Source organism: Euleptes europaea, chromosome 20 (genome assembly GCF_029931775.1).
Source record: "Euleptes europaea isolate rEulEur1 chromosome 20, rEulEur1.hap1, whole genome shotgun sequence".
Lineage (NCBI taxonomy): Eukaryota > Metazoa > Chordata > Lepidosauria > Squamata > Sphaerodactylidae > Euleptes > Euleptes europaea.
This window is the reverse complement of record NC_079331.1, coordinates 8787824-8808767: the sequence shown is the minus strand read 5'-3', so window position 1 is coordinate 8808767 and position 20944 is coordinate 8787824. Positions and strand designations below refer to the sequence as shown.

The 20944-nt window shown below is 48.5% G+C and overlaps 1 protein-coding gene and 1 non-coding gene across 3 annotated transcripts; both read left to right on the top strand.

Annotated features, from left to right (window-relative positions):
* Nucleotides 1-1144: 1144 nt before the first annotated feature.
* Nucleotides 1145-20457, top strand: LEO1 (LEO1 homolog, Paf1/RNA polymerase II complex component). 2 transcript variants are annotated; one of them, XM_056865724.1, is made up of 12 exons: nucleotides 1145-1204; nucleotides 3266-4063; nucleotides 8252-8356; nucleotides 9196-9290; nucleotides 10609-10754; nucleotides 11446-11530; nucleotides 13229-13323; nucleotides 14206-14340; nucleotides 15320-15455; nucleotides 17743-17929; nucleotides 19011-19108; nucleotides 20341-20457. In XM_056865724.1, exons 1-12 carry the CDS (start codon nucleotides 1147-1149, stop codon nucleotides 20407-20409), a joined length of 2007 nt encoding a protein of 668 aa, XP_056721702.1. In that variant the 5' UTR covers nucleotides 1145-1146; the 3' UTR covers nucleotides 20410-20457. The 2 variants fall into 2 exon arrangements, with proteins under 2 accessions (XP_056721702.1, XP_056721701.1); XM_056865723.1 differs by having other exon boundaries at nucleotides 20337-20457.
* TRNAA-CGC (transfer RNA alanine (anticodon CGC)) lies at nucleotides 4497-4571 on the top strand. Its single transcript has one exon. It is a non-coding gene; the product is annotated as a tRNA-Ala (tRNA).
* Nucleotides 20458-20944: the final 487 nt, after the last annotated feature.

Genomic DNA, 20944 nt, shown 5'->3' with positions numbered 1-20944 from the left:
TAATCTGGTGAACAAGGTTAGTTTCCCCACTCCTCCATGCGAAGCCAGCTGGGTGCCCTTGGGCTAGTCACAGCTCTCTTGGCCCCACCTAGCTCACAGGGTGTCTATTGTGGGGAAGGCGGAGGTGTTTGCAAGCCGGCATGTCAAAACCAACTCTTCTACTTCTTCTTCTTTAGTGAAGCTGGCCTTTTTGTTGGGATGCACAGAGGTCATTTTGCTGGGACGCAAAGAGAAAAGGGGAGTCAAGCACCTCCCCAACCCTAGACTGTAATTCCCATCAAAAACTGAACAGGCACAAAAGGGCTCATAAAGGATTTCGCTCATAAAGGATTTTGCCATAGTGATGCCTAGGGTTGCCAACTGCCATGTCCTGGTATCCTCTCGTCGTGGCTTTGCTTCTTTTGCCTTGTGTCCAGCCGTTTGGAACCTTAATCTACAAAAATATCAAAAACATATAAGATTATATTTCAACAAAGACCTTAACGGACAGTATATATACCTTTTTGACTTACCTGTTGAATTAGGATCTGTGTTATCCTTCCTTTGGTCATTCTCATGCTGGACTGTATATTGTAAACAAAAAAAAATTGATACTTGTATCTAGTTGTACTTTAATTTGTACATCATATTTTGTATATATTTGTTACTTTATTTCACTTTTGCACTTTTATAAAATTCACTCTGCTTTCATAATTATTATCGAGCGCTGTTTTGGGTTGTTCCAACCGCCAGGTAGTAGCAGCCGATAGAGATCAAGTCACCTGGAGAAAAATGGCCGCTCTGGCCATTGGACTCGGTGGCATTGAAGTCCCTCCCTCCAAAGAACCCCGCCCTCTTCAGGCCCCGCCCCCCAAACCTCCCGCCGGTTCAAAGAGGCGACGGCCAGAGACGCGCTACTTTTGCATAACCGGAAGTTCGGGTTCTGCGCCGCTCTAGCCACGCCCCTCCCCGAAGGTTTTGCGGAAGCGGCGCTCCCGCTCAGCACGCGCCTCTCGTCTCCCCCGCCCCACCTTCTCGTCGCCGCGTTTTTGCGTCAGCGGACGGCGCCCGCTTCCGCTTCAGCCCCGTCGGCTCCCGCTCGGGGCTGAGTTAAAGCGGGCCAGGGTACATCGGCTTCTCTCCCCCCACCCACCCACCCCCTTCGCCATGGCAGACATGGAGGAGCTGTTCGGGAGCGACGCCGACACCGAGCCGGAGCAGAAAGGTAGGGAGAGGGCTGAGGGAGGGGGGGGGGAGCTCATATCGCGCATGCGCGGGGGGCGCCTGTGTTTCCCCCCTCTCTCTCTCTCTCTCCCCCCCCCTTTTCCCGGTCTCCTCTGGATGCTCTTTCCTCGAGGGTCTCCCCGCCTTTCGTGTCCAGGCGCCCCCAGGCCCTGGGGCGCGACCCTGCCTCGAAGGCCGTTCATGCACGGGAGGTTAGGCGAGGAATAGGGAACGCAGCTGCTGCTCTCCTGCTGCCCTTGTGCAAATCTGTGGCGAGACCACACTTGGAGCACTGTGTACAGTTCTGGTCACCACACCTTAACTAACTAACTAACTGTATATATATATATGTATATATGTATATATGTGTGTGTATGTGTGTGTGTGTGTATATATATATATATATATATATATATGTGTGTGTGTGTGTGTGTAGATATATAGATATATAGATATATAGATGGATTGACTCAATAAAGGAAGCCACAGCCTTCAATTTGCAAGATCTGAGCAAGGCTGTCAAAGATAGGACATTTTGGAGGACTTTCATTCATAGGGTCGCCATGAGTCGGAAGCGACTTGACGGCACTTAACACACACACATACATATATATGTGTGTGTGTGTGTTAAGTATATATTTTGCAGAGCTTGAGTATATATATTTTGCAGAGCTTGAGAAGGTGCAGAAAAGAGCAACCAAAGAGCTTGAGAAGGTGCAGAAAAGAGCGACCGCAATGATCAGGGGGCTAGTGATAATGCCTGTATTATTGTATCAATTCCCAATGATGATAACACAGTCGGAGGTTGAGAGTTCAAAGCAGTTTGTTTATGAGGCCAGATATACGCACCGGGTGAGAACTGCCTCAAATGCGCAGGACAATTGACACACCAGCACAAAGGATTGCAACAACGTTTATAACTTCTGGTCAGGGGTGTTACAAATGCGTAATATAGTATTTGTTGAGGTGAGTTTCAGGTGGGCAGCCGTGTTAGTCATAAGAACATAAGAAAGGCCCTGCTGGATCAGACTGAGGCTCATCAAGTCCAGGGGTCTGTTCCCACAGTGGCCAACCAGGTGCCTCCAGAAAGCCCCCAAGTAAGACGACTGCAGCAGCACCATCCTGCCTGAGTTCCAAAGCACCTAATACAGTTAAAAGTGTGACTGCTAGGCTGTGAGCTTCCCTTCAGCCTTAACTTCTAGGCCTTAACGGTTTGGCCCTGCACAAAGCATGCACCCACATACCACTTTGGAGCGCATGGCAGGGAGGTAGATCATCTTTGCACAATTCCAGGAGTAGTTTTCATTTCTCTGAGGGTGTACTGAACTAGATTAGGGCTTGATTTCATTACATTAAACTTTTGGTAGTTCATTTGAAAGAAAAACATTCTACAATCAATTCTTAATTTCTATTAAAATATTTTCATCTAGCAGAAGAAATATACAATGATAGTAGTAGTGTGTGTGTGTGTGTAAAGTACCTTCAAGTCGCAGCCAACTTAAGGCAACTCCTTTGGGGGTTTTCATGGCAAGGGACTAACAGAGGTGGTTTGCCAGTGCCTTCCTCTGCACAGCAACCCTGGTATTCCTTGGTGGTCTCCTATCCAAATACTAACCAGGGCTGACCCTGCTTAGCTTCTGAGATCTGATGAGATCAGGCTAGCCTGGGCCATCCAGGTCAGGGGTGGTAGTAGTAGTCGTTTATTGCTCATTAAAGTCATAAGCATATACATATAATACACAAATGCCTAAAATGTATAAAATACATGAAGTGTATATAGCGTATAATAAAGTTATACAAGTTCAACAAAATCTCTTAGGTCATTTACTAGGATAGTTTTAAAACCATTACCTGGGTTAAATATTTGGCAACCTGATGGATTTTCTCGATATCCACCTCTAAATCCGATAGGAGAAAGGGAACGATCCAGGGTTCAGATGGAAGATTGTACTTTGTTAAGATAGGTGTGATCCATGTAGTTCTCTCCTTGTTCCAGTTTTTACAATGATAGTGATTCACTGATTCTTGACATAATCACTTGGATTTATTTTATTAATTGCAGATTCTGATTCTGGGTCCGATTCAGACTCTGATCAGGAAAACGCAGGCTCTGCTAGCAACGTTTCTGGCAGCGAGAGCGACAGAGATGGCGACAGAGAGACTGTGCAGCCCAGTAACAAAGAACTGTTTGGCGACGACAGCGAAGACGATGCCGCTTCTCACCACAGCGGGAGCGATAATCGGTCCGAAAGGTCCTACGATCACTCTGAGGGCTCAGGGCATTCTGACCACAACGATAACGACCTGTCAGATATTGAACAGCATAGCGGCTCGGAAGCTGCTCGAGACGAAGACGAGGATGAGGATCGCAGGTCAGATGAAGCCAGCCGTCACTCTGAAGCCGAAGGATCCGAAAAAGCCCACTCGGACGACGAGAAGTGGGGGAGAGAAGACAAAAGCGACCAGTCGGATGATGACGAGAAGCTCCAGAACTCGGACGACGAGGAAAGGCCGCAGAATTCCGACGAGGAAGAGAAGCTGCAGAACTCAGACGACGAGGAGCACCCTCAGGTCTCCGGCAAGGACAGGCTGCAGAACTCGGACGACGAGAAAATGCACAACTCGGATGAGGAAGAGCTGCCGCAGGTTTCGGACGAGGAGAAGCTGCAGCATTCCGACAACGAGGAGAGGCCGCGGAATTCCGACGAAGAAAACATGCAGAACTCGGAAGACGACGACGAGAGACCGCAGCATTCCGACGAGGAGAAGATGCAGCATTCGGATGATGAAAGGCCCCCGCGTTCCGATGACGAAGAGCACAGGCTCTCCGATGACGAAGAGGAGCAGGAGCGTAAATCTGGTAAGAAAGTCTGGGAATGATGATGCCTAAAGTGTAAGCCCCTTACGGCAGCACTCTTCGCCCCTTTGGTCAGGAGGACCCTTAGATAGGTTGTGGAGCTGCACGTTGCAGGGTCATAAGCCAACAGGTTTTTTGCTGCTTTCTAGGAGGAAGTTCTGCTAGAATGCACGTGTACATATATCTCCTGGTTTATTTGGCTTGCTTTTCCTGTCCCTGGCCAGGAAAAGCCAGCATGGTGTCGTGGTTAAGAGCGGTGGACTCTACTCTGGAGAACTGGGTTGGTTCCCCCACTCCTACACATGAAGCCTGCTGGGTGACCTTGGGCTAGTAGTCACAGCTCTCTTAGAGCTCTCTCAGCCCCACCTACCTCACAGGGTGTCTGCTGTGGGGAAGGGAAGGTGATTTTAAGCCGGTTTGATTCTCCCTTAAGTGGGGAGGGGTGGTGTCTCAGTGGTAGAGCATCTGCTTCGCATGCAGAAGGTCCCAGGTTCAATCCCTGGCACCTCCAGTTGAAGAGACTAGGCAAGTAGGTGATGTGAAAGACCCCTGCCTGAGACCCTGAAGAACCGCTGCCGGTCTGAGTAGACAATACTGACTTTGATAAACCAAGGGTCTGATTCAGCATAAGGCAGCTTCATGTGTTTCATGTGTGTGTTTCAAGTGGTAGAGACAGTTGGCATATAAAAACCAACTCTTCTTCTTCATCATCCTTAGTCCTGGCCTTGACCCTGGTTCTTCAACTTCCTGTCACATGACTATGATGTCATGTGATTGGAGTTCACTGAGCCCCATTTTGCTACCTGGTGATTAAAACAGGTCCTGGAAGTGCTGAAGTTCATTTCTACAGCATCTTTGGATCATTGCAACTTTCTACAAATTACTTTTTTGAGACTGTTGGGGATCATTCAGATGTCTTGCCTTTCTTTGATGTTCCTCCCCTCTAGACTTGGCTCTGGTGCCCCCAGAACGGAATCGTTTAAAATTTGGCGCCTCCTTTTTTTTTAACTGACTTCTTTACAGTTCCTTCCTGATTGTCTCAGGATGGGTAAACACAAGGAACAGGGCCCTGAGTTACAGATGAAACAAGGCCGGGCAGCAATCCATCTCATTCTGGTGGATGTCCAATAATATTTATTTCTGCTGTGGATGTAACCACAAGCAGGGAGGGGCTGTGCCTCAATGGCAGAGCATCTGCTTGACATGCAGAAAGTCCCAGGTTCAATCCCCGGTATCTCCAGGTAAAGGGACCAGGCAAGTAGCCGATGTGGAAGACCCCTGCCTGAGACCCTGGAGAGCCGCTGCCGGTCCAAGTAGACAATACTGACTTTGATGGACCAAGGGTCTAATTCAGTATGAGGCAGCTTCATGTGTTCATGTGTGTTCAATGGCTGTGATAATGGTTGAGCCAGACACCAGCGACCCAGCCCCCAAATGGCTGCTATGACAGCTGTCAGTTGCCTGCCGCTGATTGGCTCTCAGCCTCTTGCAGATGACTCTCCTCAGTCGTTTCCATTTCTGTTGCTCCGTGTTAACTCTTTTCACTTTGCGTGGTGTAGTGGTTAAGAGCGGCGGTTTGGAGTGGTGGACTCTGATCCGGGTTTGATTCCCCCACTCCTCCCCACGAAGCCAGCTGGGTGACCTTGGGCCCATCCTATCCCATCAAATTTTATCTCGATAGCAATATCAGCTCTGAATAAAAACCAAAGTCAGGTTAAAATAATAAAAAGTTGACGGTTCTGGGAAGGATGATTTGAAGAAGAGGAGAAAAGGTCTTCTACGGGGAAAGGTTTTCCATCATCTGTTTACAAAGACCAGAGACAAAATTGGGCAACTTGAGTGGTTGTCTCCCGAGAGGAGTCTGCTAAGAGAAGGGAAACGTTCTCCTTGGGCTAGTCACAGCTCTCTTAGAGCTATCTCAGTCCCACCTACCTCACAGGGCGTCTGTTGTGGGGAGGGGAAGGGAAGGTGACTGTAAGTCGGTTTGATTCTTCCTTAAGTGGTAGAGAAAGTTGGCAAATAAGAACCAATTCCTCCTCTTCTTCCTCCTCTTCCTCCTCCTCTTCTTCATGCTCTTCCTGTCTACTTGCTCTTTCTTCTTCTCCCCCTCCCAACTGTCCTCAACTGACTTTTTCTCCCCTTCCTCTCTCTGTCCGCCAAGCATTCTATTCCCCTCCCTTCGCCCTTCCTGCATTCTGTAACGTTGGTGGGGAGTAGGTATCACATCATAACAAGGTAAGACCGTGGAAAACTTGGGGGAAAGGCCAAGGGAAGAAATTTTCTTTCGGACACCCCCCCCCCCAAAGTAACTCCCCATCCATAATTCTGTATTATTTCAATGGCCTAAACCAGCGGTTCTCAACCTTTTTCCGACCGTGGCCCACCCTCTTCCAACCCTGTTTCCTTCCTGTGGCCCCCCCTGTCCTACCGGTAGAAAGGTAGCTATTTAAATGTTTCGTTTGCAAATAGCCAAGGAACAAAGAAGCACAAACCGCCACACAAAATGCACACATGCCGTTCTTACTGGGAAACTGCAATTTACAACAACAAAAAATACCCCACAAAAAGGGAATACAACACGCTAATAAGCAACAGTGTTCACATACAAGGGAGAACAAAGCCTCTACCGCCATTGCACAGCGATACAAAAATCCACAGTTGCAAATGATGCATAGAAGTGCAATGAAGAAAGTCATGTGTTAGGTTTTCATGTGTTCCTGTTTTCTTCACTTCTCACTTCCCTCTGTGGCCCCCTAGTCTCGTGCCGTGGCCCCCCATTTATGCAATTTTCACCTGTGGCCCCCTTGAAATATTCTGGGGGTCCCCGGGGGGCTATATGGCCCCAGGTTGAGAACCACTGGCCTAAATGGACCCATCTCTCCCCTCTGTTCCCCTCCCCCTTTAACTGACTCCCAACCCCTTTCAGAACATTTTGGTTCTGGGGCATTCTCGGTCCTCATCAGGTTACTTGGTGTAATTTTTGTCCCCTGGGTGCCTATACAGAATCTCCCACCTTTTCTTGATGGCGTAGTTGATCGGCATGAGCCCCCCCAAAAAATTAGGTACAGACATTGTTTTAATTCAAAAACAAAAGGCCATGTGTGTGTGTTAAGTGCCGTCAAGTCACTTCCCACTCATGGCAACCCTATGAACCAAAGTCCTCCAAAATGTCCTGTCTTTGACAGCCTTGCTCAGATCTTGCAAATTGAAGGCTGTGGCTTCCTTTATGGAGTCAATCCATCTCTTGTTGGGCCTTCTTCTTTTCCTGCTGCCCTCAACTTTTCCTAGCATGACTGCCTTTTCCAGTGACTCTTGTCGTCTCCTAATGGGACCAAAATCCGACAGCCTCAGTTTAGTCATTTAAACTTCTAGGGTCAGTTCAAGCTTGATTTGATCTATAACACTGATTTGCTTGTTTTTTTGGCAGTTTAGGGTATCCATAACACTCTCCTCCAACACCACATTTCAAAGGAATCTACTTTCTTCCTATCAGCTTTCTTCAATGTCCAGTTTTCACATCCATACATAGTAATAGGGGATACAATGGCATGAATTAACTTAATCTTGGTGGCCAGTGACACAAACTTACACTTCAGAATCTTCTCTAGCTCCTTCATGGCTGCCCTTCCCAGTCTCAATCTCCTTCTGATTTATTGGCTGAAGTCTCCCTTTTGGTTGATGATGGAGCCAAGGAATAGAAAGTCTTCCAACAATTTCAATTTCCTCACTGTCAACCTTAAGGTTTGTAATTCTCCTGTAGTCATTACTTTTGTCTTCTTGATGTTCAGCTGTAGTCCTGCTTTGGCACTTTCTCTTTTAACTTCCAGCAGTAGTCGTTTCAAGTCTTCGCCCCCCCAATTAGGCACAGTCATTGTTTTAATCCAAAACCAAAAGGCCATCAACAGTAATACCATTTATTAAAAGTCACCAAAATGACCCAAAACCAGTGTGCAAGTTTTAGGCTGGAAGTTAAAAAATGAAAGTAGAGAAGGAGGGGAAATTCTTTCACATCCGCCCATCACTTGATGCGATCTTCTTTATGTTGCATCGTGTATCTATTTGACGGCAACGGCAGACTCCTACACTGTGTTGTACTCTACACGTGGATCGTGAGACCCGTGAACGTTGAATTGTCGAGTAGCACCGGTGTTCACCTTAAGATCGCTAAAGACAGCTGTTCCCCTTTCGCAGAGTCAGCCAGAGGCAGCGACAGTGAAGAGGAAATCACGCATGTGAAGCGCAAAAAGCACATTGCATCAGACTCCGAGATGGACAGCGATGCAGAAGGGCAAAAAGGTAAGAGTTGCATTTGGCCGCCTCCTGCTGGGACTGAAATTGGATGATGGATTTCCATCTACCCTTAACGTCCTCTGGTGCGAAAAAAAGCAAACGTGTCTGCGTAACGTGCCTTCAAGTCGCAGCCAACTTATGGCAACCCCTTATGGGGTTTTTCAAGGTAAGAGAGTAGCAGGTGGTTAGCCACTGAAAGAAAACAGGATTACGGATGGGGAGTTACTGAGGGGGGGGGATCCAAAAGAGCGATGGTTTGGAGTGGTGGACTCTGATCTGGAGAACTAGGTTCGATTCCCCACTCCTCTACATGAGCCGCAGAGGCTAATCTGGTGAACCGGCTTGGTTTCCCCACTCCTCCACATGAAGCCAGCTGGGTGACCTAGGGCTAGTCACAGCACTCTTGGAGCTGTCTCAGCCCCACCTACCTCACAGGGTGTCTGTTGTGGGGAGGGGAAGGGGATTGTAAGCTAGTTTGATTCTTCCTTAAGTGGGAGAGAAAGTCGGCGTGTAAAAACCAACTCCTCTTCTTTGCATATCAAACTTGGTATTCCTCGGTGGTCTCCCATCCAAGTACTAACCAGGGCTGACCCTGCTTAGCTTCCAGGATCTGATGAGATTGGGCTAGCCTGGGCCATCCAGGTCAACAGCAAATGTAGTAACCCAGAATTGCATGAACAGGTTAATCAGAGCCGCTCTGCACACTGGCGTTGGTCGTGCATTTCAGCGCGCCTTGAGGTTGGGGAGGTTTTGGTTCACCTCACACCAGTTGCTTCACCGGCGGCCTGAAAGGAAGTCAGCGGGAAGAACTCTAATTTCCTGCCTTTTTGTTTTCTCTTGGCAAGACAATAGGGATGCGATGGATCTGTTTGGAGGTGCAGATGATATTTCTTCGGGGAGCGACGGAGAAGACAAGCCCCCGACTCCAGGGCAGCCTATCGTAAGTACATTCGACTACTGCTGGCGCCCGGCTCTGTGTTTCAGCTTTTGGCTTGGTCAGCTAGATTTGCCTTGGAATACCAAGCTGAGAATCGGGAACCTAAGTCTAGATCCACAGCTGAAAAAGACAGGATGCGATCCCATTCGGCCACTGATGAGGCTCTGCTAGGAACCATGGGATTGCCATGGACCAAAGCCACGTGGAACAAAGCCTGTCGTAAGGAGGGGAACTGGGTGAGACTGAATAGAAAAAGCTGGCTGGATCCAGCCCAGTATTTGTATTTTTTATTTCATCTAGTTATACTGGGCACTATAAATGCCAAATTGTTAATCTGTTCAGAAGGGGCTTCCTGGGAAGTTTGTTCCTCGGTTTGCCTTGTGTTAGATGAGACAGTGATCCCATGAGGGTCTTACCGAGAGCAAGACCTGGAAAGTTTGTGAAAAGTTTGAAGCCATTGGGGTGGAGTGGGGGACTCTATCCCCAATATGGAAATGTTGGAGAAGATGGAAATATATGCAATACTTACCTCTGATACAAAACCCAAACTTGTTATGACTTTAAAGCAGTGAAATGTACATGTGTCACATAGTATTGTGTGTGTTTGTTTGACATATTTATGGAATATAAAAGTATAGTTAGCCTTAGTTTTCTATGAGTCCGTGAATATATAGGGTTTGTGTGTGTATAGATACACACAATACTATATATATATAGAAATGAAGGGTGGGTGCGGGGCAGGCAACCTACCTAAGCTCATATATCTTAATTTTAAAAGTTAGCAGAGGAATGTGAGCTGCAATCCACAAACATAACAGTGTATTGCTCATCTAATGACGTTTGTTCCGTGCTCCCCAAAACTCCCAGTTTTTCTGTTGAAACCTGTTTGTGGGGGTGATGAGGGCTGGGAAATTTTCAGGGGAAAACAGGGTTTTTTTCTGGGTTTTCACATGTCAAGTCCCACTGAATTTGGTGTATCTTTCTTCTGAGTACCCGTGGGACAGAACTGCCCATGGTGTCTGGTGCGTGTGTGTGTGTAAAGTGCCGTCAAGTCGCAGCCGACTTATGGCGACTCCTTTTTGGGGTTTTCATGGCAAGAGACTTAACAGAGGTGGTTTGCCAGAGCCTTCCTCTGCACAGCAACCCTGGTATTTCTTGGTGGTCTCCCATCCAAATACTAACCAGGGCTGACCCTGCTTAGCTTCTGAGATCTGACGAGATCAGGCTAGCCTGGGCCATCCAGGTCAGGACATGGTGTCTGGAGCAGTGGAGAAATTGTTTGGCACTGTACCTGATTTGGCGTGGTCTCTGTCTACATTAGGATGAGAATGGCCTGAACGAGGACCACCAGGAGGAGGAGCCCATTCCGGAGACCAGAATCGAAGTGGAAATCCCGAAAGTGAACACTGACTTAGGAAACGACTTGTACTTCGTGAAGCTTCCCAACTTTCTCAGTGTGGAACCCAGGTAAAAATCCTCACCCCCTAGTCCTGCCTTGGTCTTGAAAATCTCGGGTACTGTCCCTAGGAGAGTTGTGGCTAAGTGTGAAGATCAGGCGGTGGGTGATGCGAAAGACCTTTGCCTGAGACCCTGGGAAGCCGCTGCCAGTCTTAGTAGACAATACTGACTTTGATAGAGCAGAGATCTGGCTTGGTATAAAACAGCTTCAGTTGTTTGGTCGGAATTAGAGGACAGGCTGTAGCTCAGTTTGCAGAGCATCTGCTTGGCGCTCAGAAGGTCCCAGGTTCAATCCCCGGCATCTCCAGTTAAAGGGACTAGGCAGATAGTTGATGTGAAAGACCTCCGCCTGAGACCTTGGGGAGCCTTGGAGAGGGGCCATGGCTCAGTGGTAGAGCCTCTGCTTAGCATGCAGAAGGATCGGGTTCAGTCCCCGGCATCTCTAGTTAAAGGGACCAGGCAAGTAGGTGAGGTGAAAGACCTCTGCCTGAGACCCTGGAGAGCTGCTTGCCGGTCTGAGTAGACAATACTGACTTTGATGGATCGAGGGTCTGATTTAGTAGAAGGCAGCTTCATGTGTGTTCATGTGTTCAATAGTGTCGCCGTGTGACAGCGGACCATTCTGTATTGCAAATGCCATTTCTGAAACACAGGTACGTCTATGGCTATATGGTCATCGAATGCCTGATATGTATTTCAGACCATTTGATCCTCAGTATTACGAGGATGAATTTGAAGACGAGGAGATGCTGGATGAAGAAGGTAGAACGAGGTTGAAGCTGAAGGTATAACCTGAAACACTTCCTCTCCCCTAATACTTCCTCTCCTCTCCTAACCGTGGAGATAGCAGCCCTGCATTGGCTTATTCGTTATCTTGCTTATTGAAAATGCTTGCCTCTCACCCCTCCGCTAAACGATCGGCACCCTGAAACCTGCATCATAAAAACAACAAAACCAGTTCATAAAATAAACGTACCATTTAAAAGCAGCAATACCAAAAACATCCATTTTTTAAAAGGCAAGCGCTACAAAAAGGAATCAGAATATTCAGCGGGAGCTTTAGAACTCATTATTTGTGGGGGGAACCAATGTGGAAAGGGGGAACACCCCGAGTTCAAACTGTGCTTCTACTGTGAACATGGGGAGGAGAGGTTGGGGGTGATAATTGTGCTCAGTCATACAGGACTGTTGAAAAGATTTCTGCAATAGTGTGCGTGGAACGCTTTGACAGTTCTAAAGCGCAATATAAATGTTGGGTGCGATTGTTGCTGGTGCTCAGTTACGTGGAATCCCGATGGCTCAGCCACAGTCCCTCGGCTCCATCCCACGATCATTTCCCACAAGGATCGTGGATCTTCCCTGCAGCCCTTTCTGACCCCCCTTCCACAAGGGCCAGCAGCACTGACGCGAGTGGTAGGGGGCGGGTTTTGCCCCCTCGCCCTAGTGCAGCGTTCCACCCCACGCAGATGTCTGTTCAGATGGGTCCCAACAACCCCGGGAATCAACTTTCCCAGGGACAGACAGGAGTGCTGAGGGGGAGGCAAATGTGGGAAAGTTTGGTGACCGTCAGCACCTTTTGCTGAGTGGTTTCAGGGTAGAACTCCTTGTCTGTGACAGTAGGCGTTTATGTCTTTCAAAGTTCCTTTTTTTGTAATTGGGAGGAGGGTAGGGTTGCCAGCTCCGGGCTGGGATTGACATGGGTTGGATAGCAAAATCATTGCAAAGTAATCCCGAAAAGGTGGAAATATTACTGAAAGCATTATCGGATCATAACCCATTGGAATTAACTTGGACATTTTTACCAAGAGGGCAAAGAATCTTCTAGGCACTGGAGGTGTGTGGGGAGGTAGTTGTGAGTTTCCTGCATTGTGCAGGGGGTTGGACTAGATGATCCTGGTGGTCCCTTCCAACTCTATGATTCTATTATTCTATGGACGATGGAGGTTGAATGACAATATCCTATTAAAGGGAGAAGTAATAAGCCAATGTAAGAAGGACCTGAAGGAATTTTTTAAAATCAATAATAACACCGGACATGACACAAGCAATAACTTGGGATGCCAGTAAAGCATTTATGAGAGGGAAATACCTGGAGATTTGGGGGGGGGGAGCCTGAGGAGGACGGGGTTTGGAGAGGGGAGGGACTTCACTGCCATAGAGTCCAATTGCCAAAGCGGCCGTTTTCTCCAGGCGAACTGGTCTGCATTGGCTGGAGTTCAGTTGTAATAGCGGGAGATCTCCAGCCACCACCTGGAGGCTGGGAACCCTAGGGGAGGGGCACCTTGGATATATGTCAAACAACCTTGCTGCCGGATAGGCAGAATATTAAAGGTTAGCGATTGATTAATACCACATGTTACCACTCTTCAGTGCCAAGAGCACTACATCACTGCAAGCAGCATTTCCTCCCTCCTTTGCAAGTGGCTGACGTCGTCTTTCACTTAAGAAATCCTTTCTCGCTTGCTGCTTCCGTGCCCCAACAGGTGGAAAACACGATACGTTGGCGAACACGCCGAGACGACGAAGGAAGCGAGGTCCGAGAGAGCAATGCGCGGATCGTCAAATGGTCCGACGGGAGGTGAGTTTGCCCGATGTGTCCCTGTTTGTTTTTTGTCGTGGGTCCCGCTTCCCACATTTCATTTCTCCTGCGGGCTCCCGTCTATTCAGCCTGCAGTCTATATGACAGGCTTAGGAAACTGGGCATTTCTGCGAGCTAGCCAATTGCAAGGACCTGTGTTGCTGAGTAAGATTTTTTTTTGTCTTGGTAGCGATGCTCCAGTACAGCGGTTCCCAAATTCTTTGAGTCATGGAGCACTTTTCAGGAGAAAAAATAGTCACAGAGCACTAATTTTCACTTAGCACCTACCGTATTTTTCCGTGTACAAAACAATGTTTTTTCTAAGAAAAATTTAGAAAAATTTCAGATGACGGGCAGGGAAGAGAGAGGGCGGGGAAGAGCTCGGTTGCCCTGGCCAGCGTCCGGCCTTCTGATGGTCCCTGCTCACTTCCCTGCCCGTCAGCTGACGGGCAGGAAAGAACCCGGTTGCCCTTGCCGGCCGGCGACTAGCCTTCTGATGGTCCCCGCTCTCTTCCCTACCCATATTTTTCCATACACGCCCCCATATATAAGATGACCCCTTATTTCTTAATTTTGGGTTCAGAAAAATAGGGGTTGTCTTATACACAAAAAAATACGGTATATACTAAACCGAATGGCAGTAGTATTTTTCTTTCCAGTCTCTTCGCGGAGTACTAGGAGATGTTTCACAGAGCCCCGAGAGCTCCGTGGAGCACAGTTTGGGAACCGCTGCTCCAGTAGAAAGCGTTTAACGTTTCAGAATATGCTACACTAACAAACGTATTTTCCCACTTGTACGCCTTCTGCTTACAAGCTGAGCAACTTGGCATCGATTCTTGGTTTATGCACTAATCAGGATGCCCTCCCCTCTTTGTTTTGAAGCATGTCGCTCCATCTGGGGAACGAAGTCTTCGACGTCTATAAAGCACCCCTGCAGGGAGATCATAACCATCTCTTCATCAGGCAAGGGACGGGTCTTCAGGGGCAGGCTGTGTTCAAGACAAAGTTAACCTTCAGGTAAGATTCTTGGGTCACCTTATTTATTTATTACAGCTGAAGGCCAGCATAAAATATAAATTCTATGATGAAATTATACAGCTCCCACTTACAGCATCTTGTCCATACTAATTAATCAGAAGGTTTGCCCATAAGGTCTTCGGTCTTCGTAAATGCATTCTGTTTCCAGCAAACATAAGAGCAAAATTTTGCTACGGAATATGAAATATAAGTCACCCTGTCTTCTAGTAGATACTCTACCAAGGAGGCCTCAGAGGTGTAGGAGTGTACAAATCGAGATAGGAGGGGAGTAATTATACGATCATCATCAAGTTCACAACGGAGCAGAATATGCACTAGCGTCTCCACCGTATCCATGGAACAAGAGCATTTGCGTGTCTCTCTTGGGCAGTGAAGAAACCTTCCCGAAAGTACAAGCAGATGGAAGGGCATCAAATCGGGCCCTAGAAAAGGCCCATCTTAATGTTGGGGAAGTAATTGAGGTTAGATAAGGGCCTTCATAACTGCCTATCCGTGACCTGAGGTTTTTAAAGTAGGAAGAAGAGCATTGTCATTTTGAGATGCTTGGGTCATATTCAAGTCATAAATGCATTAAACTAGTACAGCATTCCAGCGTGATGTAACAGTTTGTGTGTTAGCCTAAGGAGCCGGGACGTTTGGGTTTCGAATCCCTGTACCACCATAAATCTCCTTGGACAACTTTGTGCCGGTCACTCTCTCTCTCTCAGCCTAACTTATTTATTTATGTTGTTTATAGTCCGCCTTGCACGCATTTGTCAGGGGGTGTAACCGTGGGGGGAACACAGCCAGCAGAAGTTTTAAGAGGAGTCTGGGCTTCGTGGTCGTGCGTTCCCTGGCCTTTACGAACCACAAACTCTCGGTCTTGCTTTCTCTGTCGGCATTTGCTGGCACCGTTTGTTCTCTCTGAAGCGCAGTGCTCTAAAAGAGGGTTTTAACCAGGCAACCCTTTTGTTAACAGGCCTCATTCGACAGACAGTGCCACCCACAGGAAGATGACCCTGTCCCTTGCGGACAGGTGCTCAAAGACGCAGAAAATCCGCATTTTGCCCATGGCTGGCCGCGACCCAGAGTCCCAGCGCACGGAAATGATTAAGGTAATTACGGAAATGATTGGGGAGGGGCCGTGGCTCAGTGGTAGAGCATCTGCTTGGCGTGCAGAAGGTCCCAGGTTCAGTCCCCTGCGTCTCCAGTTAAAGGGACCAGGCAAGTAGGTGATGTGAAAGACCTCTGCCTGAGACCTGGAGAACCGCTGCCAGTCAGAGTAGACAGTACTGACTTTGATGGACCAAGGGTCTGATTCAGTATAAGGCAGCTTCATGTGTATGTGTAGCCATGTGTAAGGTATCATTTGTCCGGGATAAGGGAAGAAACTCTTTTCTAAGCCTATATATTTTTTTTTAAAATATGGGCAGCTTGCTTATTTTATTATAAATTGCGAGAGGAAAGGTACCGGCTGGATATTAGGGGGAAAACTTTTTACAGTAAGAGTTGTTCGACAGTGGAATCAGCCGCCTAGGGAGGTGGTGAGATTCCCCTCACTGGCAGTCTTTAAGCAGAGGCTGGACAAGCACTCGTCAGAGATGCTCGAGGTTGATCCTGCATTAAGCAGGGGGCTGGCCTAGATGGCCTCTATGGTCCCTTCCAACTCTGTGATTCTATTCTTATTTTCCCCACTGGGGAAGACTTGCAGTTTCTACAACACAAGAGCAGGCATAATAGCCACTCGCTACTCTGGAGTGAGGAGAGGCCAAAATACCACAGAAAGCAGCCTGCTGGTAGATGACGTGGCCTGCCTCTCTCTGGGTGTGGCCCCTTGGGGTGACTTTCCACCTCGGCCTCTCCTGTGTTCCCTTTATTATTCCTTTATTCCATCCTTTACGCTTGTGGACCAACAGGTCATTAGCAAAACAAATTCAGTACATTCCATAATACATCAATAACCAAACATACAAAAATGTAATATCTAAACAGTACAGTTAAAAAGAGGTATCCTTAAAAACCATAGTTAAAATTTTTGCCACAGCGAGGGTTGCATTTGGGTCGGTATCATCCAATAACTTTGCAACTACATCTTGCTTTAGGGCAGGTCCCCACCTCTGAATGTATATTGCGATCCATTTGTCTCTGGCGAGATCGTGCTTTTTGCACTCTACAAAAAAACGCCGAACAGTGTCCAAACTCCCTGATCCACAATCACAAAGTCGCTCGGAAAAGGGGACCCCTGAAAACCTGCCTGCTGACTACCCAAATAAACAAGTCCCCAGCTTGCTGGGGGTAAAGGGAAGATGACTGGGGAAGGCGCTGGCAAACCATCCCGTAAACAAAGTCTGCCTAGGAAACATCGGGATGTGCCGTCACCCCATGGGTCAGGAATGATCCGGTGCTTGCACAGGGGACATTTATCTTTTAACTCCCCCAATGGCAGTACATTTAATCTGGCTTTGGAGAAAAGCACTCTGGCCCCTTCCTGGTTTCTGGCAACCCATAATAGCCCGGTTCGGGCATAATGGGAGACCACGTGTTGCCCTAAATTGGGGAGGGGGATAACTAGGTCCTGTGAAGCCCAAGGCTCATTCGCACAATGCCGATAGCTTTCAGTGGCGTCTGAAGCGAGACCCCGAGTCCTTTGGGGCTGGAGTCTGAAAAGGACTGGGGAGGCGGAGGGATGGGGAGGAAGAGGTCCGGGAAAGGACTGCTGGCAACCGGGCTCTGGCAACCGATCTTTGTAAATCGTTTTATTGCAGCGCCAGCACAGTCGGGTAAGAATGAACCTCTGACTCCACCTGCTGTATGAAATCACCCTCACTGGGTGTAACCCTAGAGTTGGATGGGGGTGAAAATAATTCCATGCCCATGCAGAAACCTTCACCGGTCCCACAATGCTTCACTAGGTGCTTGCACGCAGGGAGTTTTTCATGTGGGAGAGCACGGGAAAATGGCATGTCTCACTGAAGAAGAATAGTTGGTTTTTATATGCCGACTTTCTCTACCACTTAAGGGAGAGAAATAAACCAGCTTACAATCACTTTCCCTCCCCCTCCCCACAACAGACACCCTGTGAGTTAGGTGGGGCTGAGAGAGCTGTGACTAGCCCAAGGTCACCCAGCTGGCCTTATGTGGAGGAGTGGGGAAACCAACCTGGTTTACCAGATTAGAGTCCACCGCTCCAAACCACCGCTCTTAACCACTACATCACGCTGGCTCTCAGGCCGAAGCGGTACGGTCTGCCCCGCCCGCCCCCTTTTCGATTCCTCCCCCTCGCTATACCGCTGAGAACACATAACGGCCGGATTGTGGGTGGGAAGCGGACCGCCACAGGCATTCGTCAGGGCCGGAACCGAGCCCCATGTGCGAGTCTTCCGTGTCTCCTTTGCCCCGCAGAAAGAGGAGGAGCGGCTGCGCGCATCCATCCGCCGAGAGTCCCAGCAGAGGCGGATGCGGGAGAAGCAGCACCAGCGGGGGCTGAGCGCCAGCTACCTGGAGCCCGATCGCTACGACGAGGAAGACGAAGGCGAAGAGGCCATCAGCTTGGCAGCGATTAAGAACCGGTACAAAGGTGGGATCAGAGGTAGGCCCCCGTCTTGCTGTTCGGTTTTGGCTCACCTCGCCTCATGGCAGCATGTGGATTTTTTAAAATTCTTCCGAAGAGGGTTGTGTGTGTGTGTGTAAAGTGCCTTCAAGTCGCAGCCGACTTATGGCAACCCCTTTTGGGGTTTTCATGGCAAGACACTAACAGAGGTGGTTTGCCAGTGCCTTCCTCTGCCAGTGCCTTCCTTAGCTTCTGAGATCTGACGAGATCAGGCTAGCCTGGGCCATCCAGGTCAGGGCCCAAAGAGGGTTAGGGACATTCAAAGGGGCAAAGATACTTTGGAGGATTCTAGCAGCTATGGCCAAGAAACGCAGCGAGTTTACAGACATATGCATGCAATAAAGAAGAAGAAGAAGAGTTGGTTTTTATATGCTGACTTTCTCTACCACTTAAGGAAGACTCAAACCGGCTTACAATTACCATCCCTTCCCCTCCCCACAACAGACACCCTCTGAGGTAGGTGGGGCTGAGAGAGTGTGACTTGCCCAAGGTCACCCAGCTGACTTTGTGTGTAGGAGTGGGGAAATAAATCCAGTTCACCAGATTAGCCTCTGCCGCTCATGCGGAGGAGTGGAGAATCAAACCCAGTTCTCCGAATCAGACTCCACCACTACAAACCATTGCTCTTAACCACTACGCCACACTGGCTCTCTAAAATGGGCATGTATAATATTAACACTTGCTTGGTTTGCATCTTTCAAGTTTGGTTAAGAAAAAATCTTCGTAGCGAGTGCCCTAATTTTTTTTTCACTTATGCCCCACCTCTCTCCCCAAAATTCTCCCTACCTCCATTTTATCCTCACAACAACCCTGTAAAGCAGATTACGCCAAGAGCGTGTGTCTGGCCCAAGGTCACCCAGCAGTCTTCCATGGCGGAGTGGGGATTCAAACCTAGATCTCCCAGATCCTAGGCCAACACTCTCTAACACCATGGAGCCTTAGGCTCAGTTTACTACTTCTGAACAGCCATTTTTAAGCTACAATTGAATTCTTTTTTATCATAATCGTGCTTGCAATTTGAATGTTCAAAAAACATTACGGTGTGTGTTTTTCCTTTCAGAGGAGCGCGCTCGGATTTATTCTTCAGACAGCGATGAGGGGTCAGATGAAGATAAAGCGCAGAGGTTGCTGAAGGCAAAGAAACTCAGCAGTGACGAGGTGAGAAAAGCCATTTAATGGACGGGGCTACGTTTGACACACGCACACCCCTCCAAAATTCTGCTTCCTTTTCTGCCCTCCATTTTAAAAAGCTGTTTTCTTTGGATGCTGAAATTCACCCGGTTGCCACACGGGGGCACTTGGAAGTTTTAAAAAAGCAGAGACTAGTCTCTCAACAATTAATACAAATGGTGTCCCTGGTTTAGCCTTTCGTCCATTGTGAGTCCCCATCCAAAGACAGGCCGAATCCCGAAACGATTAGGCGGTGCGTTAGATCCTACCAGTTTTCCAGTGGCGTAGCGGGAGAGGGGTCCCTTTTGTCTCCCCAAAAGGCTGTGCTGGGAGTCGTGGGACAGGCAAGAACAAACACATGAACACATGAAGTTGCCTTCTACTGAATCAGACCCTTGGGTCTGAAGCGCAACCCAACCCCTTTCTGACTATATATTACTCTTCCTACACACTTGACACTGAGAGACACTGTCCTTCAGAGTTACTCCTCTGAAGATGCCTGCCACAGCTGCTGGCGAAACGTCAGGAAAGAAAATACCAAGACCACGGTTACACAGCCCGGATAACCCACAAGAACCAATGAACTCTGACCGTGAAAGCCTTCGACAATATTCAGTATTGTCTACACAGACCTGCAGCGGCTCTCCAGGGTCTTAGGCAGAGGTCTTTCACATCACCTACTTGCCTAGTCCCTTTAGCTGGAGATGCCAGAGATTGAACCTGGGGCCTTCTGCGTGCCAAGCAGATGCTCTACCACTGAGCCATGGCCCCTCTCCATGGCTCTCCAGGGTCTCAGGCAGAGATCTCTCACATCACCTACTTGCCTCGTCCCTTTAGCTGGAGATGCCAGGGATTGAACCTGGGACCTTCTGCATGCCAAGCAGATGCTCTGCCACTGACCCACGGCCTCTCCCATTGTGGGGCTCAGCTGGAGGGGAGTGGAGCAGAATCTTCCTGTTGCCCCAGCAGGGAAAGCTGGCGGGATGGGACCGTTCACTCTCTCTCACGTTTCCCCTTGTGCAAGAGCTTTAGCGCAAGTGGGATTTTAGCGCTGGATCCGACCCTCCATACGGGAGGTGCTGGGAACTTGGAGTGGCTGAGTCCAGCCACTCCTGTTGGCTACTAGCCGTTAGAGGTCTCCCAGCAGTCGGGAAACGGGAGGGCTGGGCTTTTCTCGGAGCTCCTTTCTTCAAGTTTAACCCGGTCTCTCCCACAGGAAGGTGAGCCCTCCGGCAAACGAAAAGCGGAAGACGATGATAAGGCCAGCAAGAAGCATAAGAAGTACGTGATCAGCGACGAGGAAGACGAAGATGAAGAAGCATAGCACGCGCAGCCAACCTAGATGCTTGATGATAGAACTTTATATAGAGACTGTACAGGTTTTTTGGCTACCAAAATGTAAGTAAATCCTAAAAAGGTGGCGGTGGGGGGGGGTTGTTTGTTTGTTTGGACAAAGGAGACGTGTTTTCACATCTGTAATGCGTGAATAAAAACTTTTGGTGTTCCTCCTTTTTTAAAAAAAAATTCTTGAATTTGGTCAGGCTTGAGAACATAAGAACATAAGGTAAGCCCTGCTGGATCAGACCAAGGCCCATCAAGTTCAGCAGTCTGTTCACACAGTGGCCGACCAGGAGTCTCCAGGAAGCCCACAGACAAGATGACTGCAGCAGCACCATCCTGCCTGTGTTCCACAGCACCTAATATAATAGGCATGCTCATAAGAGCATAAGGAAAGCCCTGCTGGATCAGACCAAGGCCCATCAAGTCCAGCAGTCTGTTCGCACAGTTGCCATCAAGGGGCCTCTAGGAAGCCCACAAACGAGA

Bases quoted from the DNA above. Each gene is read 5' to 3' on its own strand.
- LEO1 (XM_056865723.1), top strand. From the start codon at position 1,147: ATGGCAGACATGGAGGAGCTGTTCGGGAGCGACGCCGACACCGAGCCG. The intron at 11,531-13,228 runs GTATAACCTGAA...GTGCCCCAACAG, and splicing joins GAACGAGGTTGAAGCTGAAG to GTGGAAAACACGATACGTTG. The intron at 17,930-19,010 runs GTAGGCCCCCGT...TTTTCCTTTCAG, and splicing joins GTACAAAGGTGGGATCAGAG to AGGAGCGCGCTCGGATTTAT.